Source organism: Strongylocentrotus purpuratus, unplaced genomic scaffold (assembly GCF_000002235.5).
Source record: "Strongylocentrotus purpuratus isolate Spur 01 unplaced genomic scaffold, Spur_5.0 spur5_scaffold_9, whole genome shotgun sequence".
NCBI lineage: Eukaryota > Metazoa > Echinodermata > Echinoidea > Camarodonta > Strongylocentrotidae > Strongylocentrotus > Strongylocentrotus purpuratus.
The window spans coordinates 25,128,738-25,138,080 of record NW_022145615.1 but is presented as its reverse complement, the minus strand read 5'-3'; the positions used below and the strand labels follow the sequence as shown (position 1 = coordinate 25,138,080).

General features: G+C 37.7%; 1 protein-coding gene across 1 annotated transcript; it reads left to right on the top strand.

The window, feature by feature from the left end:
- Positions 1–256: 256 nt before the first annotated feature.
- On the top strand, positions 257–8,204 carry LOC575511 (very long-chain acyl-CoA synthetase). Its single transcript, XM_030976398.1, has 10 exons — positions 257–969; positions 1,499–1,708; positions 2,281–2,439; positions 2,502–2,570; positions 2,991–3,115; positions 3,613–3,813; positions 6,084–6,177; positions 6,684–6,882; positions 7,401–7,498; positions 7,730–8,204. The coding sequence occupies exons 1-10, from the start codon at positions 354–356 to the stop codon at positions 8,035–8,037; spliced, it is 2,079 nt and encodes a 692-aa protein (XP_030832258.1). The 5' UTR covers positions 257–353; the 3' UTR covers positions 8,038–8,204.
- Positions 8,205–9,343: the final 1,139 nt, after the last annotated feature.

Sequence of the window (9,343 nt, the reverse complement as noted above, 5' to 3'; positions counted from 1 at the left end):
CGATGCGATGAATCACACCGTTATTGAAATGATATTGTGTACAGCAAAATGAAGATGAAAACAGAGGGGGGTTGAGGGGTGTAAATATTACGCAATCGGATGTTTCATTCTGTATGTTGACATGCATGTCTAAAGGTCGATTATTATAATAGGTCATTAGGTCGTGCATGGTGAATCCCCGCTCTTATCTGAGCACAAAGTACTTCAGATAGCTGAAGACCGATTATCAGCTTCAATGTTTTCACAGTGTATACATTCTCATTTATAGTATTCTGTAGGGTTTCGGAAGTACATGTATTTCGTTTGGTAGTCGTGTATAACAGAAAGAGTTCATAAAAATCATTGTGGAAACAATGCCTTCCGCAGGGTTTTGGGGACTTGGTCGTTCTGCTTCGCTCACGGCATTGCTCTCTGTAGTCATAGGATACTACTGGATCCGATCCAACAACAATTCTGAAGACGTTGGACACACACACTTCACAGGACAAGACATCGTGTATCTCCTGCTCACCACCATCGCTGTAACTCTTGCCGCCTGCTACGCCTGGCTCCGTATCAACTACCCGATCTGGTGGAGCGACTTGTTCTACTTCATAAAGCTCGTCAAATGGGATTACTCCATCAAGAACAAGATGAGGTCGGGGGAGACTATCCTCGATGTCTTTGATGACCACGTCTTCAAGCAACCCGAGCACCCTTGCATCCTGTACGAGGATGAGGTATACACCTACGCCGAAGTCGACGGCTATGCTAATCAGGTGGCCCGCTGGGTGATGGACACCGATCCTAGTCTTCAGAAAGGAGAGGCCATATGTATCTTGCTTCACAATGGTCCGGTGTTTGCCTGGACGTGCATGGGGCTGATGAAGGCGGGAATCGTAGCGAGTCTTCTGAACACCAATCTTAAATCAGCCGCCCTCCTGCATTGCTTGCAGGTCAGCGAGGCTAAGAAAGTCATCTTTGGGGCCGGTGAGAACGCTATTTATGTTTTTATTTATTTTTTATTTTTTTAGTTTGGGGGAGGCTTCTAAATAACAACGGCGATAATGAATTAGCAGAGTGAGCTATAAATCTTTAATTCATTCATATATTATGTATGAAATAAAAAAAACCTATTAATACTGTGATGTAATTTAACCATTAAAGACTACAGCCTAGATAACTTGTAATTAGACTCATGGACAGCTAAAATAGGAAATAAACCAGTCTCCATTCGGTTATACCATTAAAAAATGTACTCCGCTCTTAAGACTTATTTCTTGATCTCAAGAAGTAATTTCCCATTCCTTTCAGAGTGTTGAACTATGTTACCCCTTTTCCTTTTAAAGATGATGTTCTCTATCTTTGACCAGTCAATTTCAAACAACCCAAATGCGCCACATAAAGCAAATTGAGTTGCCATTTAATGTGATGGTGGTTGATTATATTACTCCAGTAAAGTAAAATGATGCTAACATAACGGTGCTGTAACCCGACTTCATGGTTCTTGATTCGGTAGAACTATGGCCCGTGATCAAAGAAATCCTCCCCGAGCTGATCGGCCTGAACATCGAAGCCTGGATGATCAATGATACCAAGATGGCGGACCCCACTGTCCCATCGGATGTGGTTACCATGGATATATCGAAGCTCTCAGGTCAACCATATTCAAGAGATGCTCACAAACTCACTGACATGGCTATCTTCATCTTTACGTCGGGGACAACGGGTATGTTTGAATATTAGAGAGATTAGAGAAAAGTTACAAATATCACTCTTTAAATAAAACATGATCTACACTGACCTCCACAAAGGGTATCATTTATTATATTATCTGCTTTATTAAATAATATTGTCGTTTAGAGAATCGTAACAAAATTAAGAAGTCCAATTTTCCGTTGGAGAAGAGTGTAAATGCTCTTCAGCCGAATGTCGGTGTATGAATCGCTTTAACGAATTAAATCTCTCAATTATTGCGTTGGATGTACATTTAAGGATATAAAAATAGTCAGAAATCAGTTTTAAAATTTAGAATATCTAATAGTTTGAACTGTATTTCATCTTAGCTCGAGCTTGGAAGTAACATTTATTTATTCATTTTTATTTGAAAGATTTATTTTAACATCTTGCCCTTTCAAGAAAGTGCTTGTAAAACTAGGGCCCTGCGACAAAAATGAAATGAATGAATAAACTATATACGAAACATTCGTTTAGTTTTATCCGTTATTTTACCAATATATCTTGTGTAATCCTACCATCTCACCCCTCACTATCCTCTCATAAATCCAATTATCTCATCAGGAATGCCGAAGCCAGTGAACGTGCTCCATCGGAAAATCATCCGAGCGACCTACCTCCACTTCTTCTCCTACCTGACCCCCGATGATGTGTATTACATCGCTCTACCAATGTACCACTCCGCCGCTCTGCTCCAGGGCACCTTCTCAATATGGTATTACGGTAAGTGGTGATTAAAAAGCGTGGTGGTTCGATGGTTGTGGTCACGGAAGGGGTAGGTTCAGGGTTCGAATCTCTGTCAATGTACCACTCTGCCGCTCTGCTACAGGGCACCTTCTCAATATGGTATTACGGTAAGTGATGATTAAGAAGCGTGGTGGTTCGGTGGTTGTGGTCTTGGAACTGGTAGGTTCATGGTTCGAAACTCTGTAAATGCGCGAGTGCCCTTTGGAAAGGCAATGTTTGATTACCTAGTCACTTGGATCGGCAAACTTTGCATCTGGTTTCTCTTGCATAGAAAACCTAACTCAAAGTACACAGAATTCAGAATAGATGAAATCTTAGTAGCAGTTATGCTCACATGTAATTTGAAGGAATGTTGACTAAAGTTAATGTCAGTTGTATTTCTTCAAAATAAGAGCATTATAGGATTAACGGTTATAGAACTATAAACACACGTTCTAAAAAGTACATTTCCAGTTTTTGTTTCTGTTAATTTATTCTGCAAATATCATAAATACGCCACCCTATGTTTCCTTCTCTCAATCTTCCAGGAGGAACCGTTGCCATAGCAAAGAAGTTCTCTGCATCACGTTTTTGGGATGATATCAGAAAGTATAGAGCTACGGGATTCCATTACATCGGTGAGCTGTGTCGATATCTTCTCGCCCAGCCTAAGGTAAAATAAGGGAATACTACTTGATTAATTTTGAGTGGTGACACTGATCAAGATCGGTGCTTATTATATTTGGCGAAAATGGATCTATTGATTAAATGATATCAGAATAGTGTGATAAACCTTAGTGAATAATGATGAATAAAGTATGAGTTCTCAATTCATTATCGCAAAATATCTTTCCTACCCCAGCTAAGTCACCAATGCCTGCCATTTTCCTTTGTATACCTCGGAAAAGCTGATGCTGAAATGTAAAAGCAATGTACACAATTAAACAAACTTTGACCCGATGGGCTGCCGATTTCCCCCTCTTCCAAACACTCCATTTTGCAATGAGCATCTTTCACAAGCAATGTTACAGGGTGTATTATGTTTTATGATTTGTAAAATTGTGTACATTGCTTGTAATACCAGTGAGCAACGAATTTCCATTTTTAGTGGACAATAAATCAATTCAATTTAATCATATTTCCCTGACTTTGACCCTTCTCTGTTGGCAGAAACCAGACGACGGGGTTTACCCGCGCAAGATCCGGGTCTCTCAGGGCAACGGTTTGCGTCCGGAGATTTGGCGGGAATTTCAAGAGCGGTTTCAAGTTGGCAAGATCTTCGAGATCTATGCAGCTACCGAGGGGAACTTCGGTTTCATCAACATCGACGGCAAAGTGGGCACCGTGGGCAGATATCCGTGGTTCATGAAGGTACGTATTCGGAGCATGATCGCAAAGTCTTTCAAGAAATGAAATCACGGGCAAATTTCGCTACCCTATTGCATTGTCTTTATTAATCATATTCGGATCACGCAAGATGTCTTTGTATTGCTCGCACATTTGAAAAGGTTACATTTCAAGGCTGTTGAGATTGACTTAGTTTTGTTGTTGTTTCGAAAGTCTTTGCATCTGCACTTCCTACAAAATATCGATTAAATGTATGTTGTTCCTGTTTAAATCATTTATTCTCTTGATATCTAATAAGTTTTCTTTTCATGGCACCAAAAGTTTGTTTGTTTAATGTTCTTAGATTATGCCAAAAGTAAATTCTAATGTTGGCCAAAATATTATGGGTAAGCCTTAAGTTCATTATTCCTGTCATTTTAAGAGAAGACGTGTGCATATAGGCCCAAGAAAGTAACAGAATATCTGACATTTACAGTGATCATGTATTCTATATTTTCTCTATTCATAATATTTCATGTTTATAAATTTGGTATGCAATGATTTGTTGACCCTTTCACGAGATTGAAAAATGGAACATTAAAATGATCCACTTGAACGAAATGTCTCATTCAACTTGTCTCAAAATAACCTGATTGTATCTCGTTCACATCAATCACAAACAACACAATTACATATTGATGTTTATACGTTATTCATATGACTTCATAATTGGAACATGTCGATCTATATTCTTCTTTTAAAACGTATATCAGATGTAAAGGTTTCATAGGGATTGAACATTTTATCATCATCGAGATGTTTAAATTATTAAAATCATTGATTCCTCTTCCCTGCTAGCCCACTTCCCCAATTTATTTATCTCTCCTTTTCAACCATCTCTTTCACCATCTCTCTTTCTTTCTCTCTCTCTCTGTCACTCTTACTCTCTCGCTCTCTTCCTCCTCAACCTCGAAGTCTCCCTCTTTCTCTCTATCTCTCTATCTCTCTCTCATCCTCTTCCCCCCCCCCCCTCTGTCTCTACTGTCTCTGTCACCCTCCATTTCTCTCCCCTTTCTTCCTGTTTAATATCACTTCTACTTCTCCGTCTCGTTCCTCTCCCCATCTCTCTCTCTCTCTCTCTCTCTCTCTCTCTCCTTCCAACTCGTCTAGTTGTATAATTAATCCCACAACCCTTTCCAAGCCACCATGAAAACAAGAAATGGGATTTCCTCAGCATCTCATCCAAATGGTCATTATTGTAAAGTCAATGTATCAATTTCCTTCGAGAGCAGTTTCGTCACCACCCCTTGACAGTCATTATAGATCATAATTTCATATTGAGAATTTACTTGCTTTTGAGCCAGCGAATGTGTAAATATTGAACGATCTATATTGCACGTGTCGTATAATGTTCTACATGTATTGATCAAACTGCTAAAGTCATGTTTGCACGAAAAGCGAACCTATATCATTATCTCCATTTACATCAATTTCCCTGTTTTATTGGCACGTCAGAGTTAATTAAGATTTGATGTTTTTTTTAACCGACTAAAGGATAAACTATGCTGGTTTGTTCTGAAACTTTAATGGTTATTTTGTTTCTCGTCCCTTATCGCTTTTAATAGTATATAAGATTTAGAGGATAGGCGTATATTAACAAAGTCAACCACAACAATAAAACAACAGCAGCAGCAACAACAAAAACAACAACAACAACCACTTGTTTTTCATGCCGCTATATAGTTTACGCAGAAACAAAACATTATAGTAATGTTTAGGTTTACTAATCTCACGTAGAATGATATAATTGGTACAGTTGTGGCGTATCAGCATTTTGAGACAGGAATATTACCCTGATTGAACCTCCCCCCCCCAAAAAAAAAAAAAAACAACAAACAAACAAACAAACAAACAAACAAACAAACAAACATCACTCTTTAAAGAAAAAAAATGTACTGGGTAAAAAGAAATGAATTTGAGGGTGAGTATGTGACAAGCTACCTTTGGGCATTTTGGGTTATCCAACTTGTGTAATATTTTTTTCTCAAATTGAAGTATTTATTCTTTATTTATTTAATTTATTTTGTACAGTAGAATGCCCAAGTTGAGGAAAATAGAAAATGCCCGAAGCTGGTCGGAAACATAATAAAACTCATGCTCGGTAAATAATATTGTACCCAATGTTTTTTTTCAAAATTGTGGAGATATCCATGCAGGTACATACTCTCTGCACCCCCCCCCCCACTCTGAAGATGATTCCGCCCCTTTTGATTAATCTCTGGATACCCCACTTGATTTGCTCTTTCTTTTTCCAGAACGCCATTGATACTCTGGAGATCGTCGACTATGATTACGCGAGTGGCGAACCCAAGCGAGGAGCTGATGGATTCTGTATTCAGCTCCCAAAAGGTACCGGGTGAACATTTACTGATTTAAAAAAAAATCTTAATTTCTACCTTCATTATTGTTCTTCGATCATAAAAGATGCTTTATGTTTTTGTTTTAGATCATGCTCATATATATTCATTAATAACAATACAACTACTTTTACAGGCTTGTCAAACTGTTATTAGAATTATTATAAAGTTATCATGACTAGGTGAAAACTTTTGTTCTTTACAAAAGCCTTTCAGCATTTCAACTTAAACAAATTATTTTAAGCCAGATTGTTTCGACTAAGCTTTGTTTTAAAACATTTTCTCAAAATGAAATTCGACCATGAATATTCATCCTCTTGGGAGAATGTAATCTGAGCGCCATAAGGTCGTTCATAATCCTTTAACAAAGAGTAACGCCCTTTTTGCATCTCCGCGGACGATAATTTCAATTTTGATATAGGATGATTTATTATTGTGAGTACGTGATTTTGAGAAATTCATATCGGTGACAATATTGCATTACCTTTGATATAACAGGTGAGACAGGTCTGGCGTTGACCAAGATCAGCAAAGATAATCCATACACCGGTTACAAAGGCTCCGAGGAAAAAACCCTGCAGAAGATTGTGAGCAGTGTCAAGAGAGGTGGCGACATGTACTTCAATACTGGTGATCTCCTTAGATTAGATGAAGATGGCTATGTGTATTTCAAGGACCGCGTCGGCGATACGTTCAGGTATTAAGAAAAATCTACCAAATATGTAATTATTCATGTAAATAACGGGGTATAGGATAGACGTCATTTTATAGTTTTTGTCATAAACATTTAGACTCGCCTGTAATAAACAGGCACGTAGCCAGAGTTTGATGTTTTTTTTTTTTGGGGGGGGGGGCACCTGCATGTAGTCGATCGAAGTAAAAAAAAAAGGGGGGTCTAAAAAAGTTTAACCGTGGCTACGTGCCTGGTAATAAAGGAATACTAGAATGTGTAATCATTTTGGAGAGGAAGAAGAAAACTAAAAGTTTAAAAGAAATAAACAGAAAGTGGTAGGAAATAGAGAAGGGAGAGGGAGAGAGTGAAGATGAGAGTGAATTTGTAAGTGTGTGTAAAATAAAGAGAGAGAGAGAGAGAGAGAGAGAGTGAGATAGAGAAAAAGAGAAAGAGAAAGATATAGGGGAGGTAAGAGAGATTCAATATTCATTCAATAACCCTATCAAAACCTTGCATCCATTTTTATTTGTGTTCTTGGACAGATGGAAAGGAGAAAACGTCTCTACCATGGAAGTATCCCAGGCTCTAAGCAAATTTCCCGCCATCTTGGAAGCAAATGTCTATGGCGTGAAAATTCCAGGTATGAAAAATTATGTAGAGGATTACCCATCCTTTCCTTCTCCGGTTTTCACCAAGTAATATTTTCCATGAAAATCACATTTTGACATCAAGATATTATTGTTTGCGTATTTTGTATGATACCTTATGTTTACAGGTTCTTTGTTATTCAGTTATTGTATTCGGAAAAATGCAGAAATAAAATAAAATGAAATAAAATCAAAATATTATTATCTGTGATAATTATTTAAAGGTCAAGACGGTCGAGCGGACATGGCAGCAGTGGTCATCAGAGAAGGTCACCAATTCGATTGTGCAGAGCTCTTTATTCACGTGACCTACTTTCTTCCGGGTTACGCCTGTCCGAAGTTTATCCGCGTCGTGGACCAAATGGACATCACGGGCACCTTCAAACACAAGAAGACCAAGCTGGTCGAACAAGGATTTGACATCGGAGTCATCGAAGACACGATGTACGTCATCGATGTCAAACAAAAGACTTATGCGCTGCTGACAGGCGAGCACGTGAAAAAGATTCACGAAGGACTACTGAAATTCTAGCTGTGCACTTAAACTAAGTGAATATAGGCCTAGTAATAACATTATATAATAATAATAAATATAGTGGGTTCCTGTATAGCGCCGCTCATGTCTGTCAAACTCGACAATCCTAACGCTCCACACTATTGTTATTAGGGACTTTAGATTCTGCACGACGAGAACGTGGACTGCCCTTTTAAGGCAATGTGGCGTCACTGCCAGTGCCTTAAAAGGACGTCACATTGCCTTAAAAGGGCAGTCCACGTTCTCGTCGTGCAGAATCTAAAAGTCTCTATTACCCCAGCGTTAACATGGAAGCTATAATGATGCTCGGGCATTTTAAGGAATTCATTTCTGCTATGTACCCATTTACCTCAATCCAATCCAATCCAAAAGATATTTGATATAGCGCCTTTTCCTTTACCTTACCTTGGCCGAGTGTGGCACATGCAGATTAAAGTCTCCCCAAGAGAAGTTTGAAAAAGAAAGAAAAGGAAAGAGAATATAACAGTATTTTGAAAAGTATTTTTGATATTTGTATTTCGTATTCTAATCGTCATGAGTTATGATTCTATAATATGAAATACAATGTGTCAACAATGCAATGAATACATTTTTATCAAGTAGTTAAGTAGTTGAATAATCGTTAAATCAAAATACATGTACATTATTTTGATGAAATAGAAGACTCATAATAAAACATTCTGGAACTGTATTATTTCGGGATTTGTCAACGCTCAATATCTTGATTTTATGTTGCATCTCGTTGTATTGTGTAATTAAAATCCACACTATCGTATTACAACTCATTCTTTCATTGATTGTTTTTATATGTGTGTATCGCCACTTAGACAACCACAATCCTTGTGACACTCATAATAAAACATTCTGGAACTGTATTATTTCGGGATGGATTTGACGGGGATGAATGTATATAAGAATGCTTTTAACGTGGAGGTTTTGCTGAGAAATATTCCAAATTCAAGTACTTTGAAGATAACCATGGAATGGAATTTTCTCCTTTTTAATTCCATGTGTCAAATTCTTACTGTTTTATATTTTTATGGAAAAGCAATATGTTTCATACTATATAGATTTTCTTTCACAATGACTGTCATCGTCTTTTGACAAATCAGTAAAGATGATGAGTCCAATAATTTTTCTGATATTCTCATATTGATGAAACATTTCTAAAACTGTGTGCTAGTTCTGTGCTAAAATTTTCCACCATGAACTGTAACAAAAAATATTGATAACAAACTCCGACGATCTTGAAGTAAGTGAACACGGTGGTGTCAATGACTTGGAATTCGAAAAATTGTTTCTC

Coding starts and splice junctions, on each gene's coding strand:
- LOC575511 (XM_030976398.1), top strand. CDS start 354: ATGCCTTCCGCAGGGTTTTGGGGACTTGGTCGTTCTGCTTCGCTCACG. Junction 1,709..2,280: donor CTTTACGTCGGGGACAACGG/GTATGTTTGAAT, acceptor TTATCTCATCAG/GAATGCCGAAGCCAGTGAAC. Junction 3,116..3,612: donor ATCTTCTCGCCCAGCCTAAG/GTAAAATAAGGG, acceptor CTCTGTTGGCAG/AAACCAGACGACGGGGTTTA.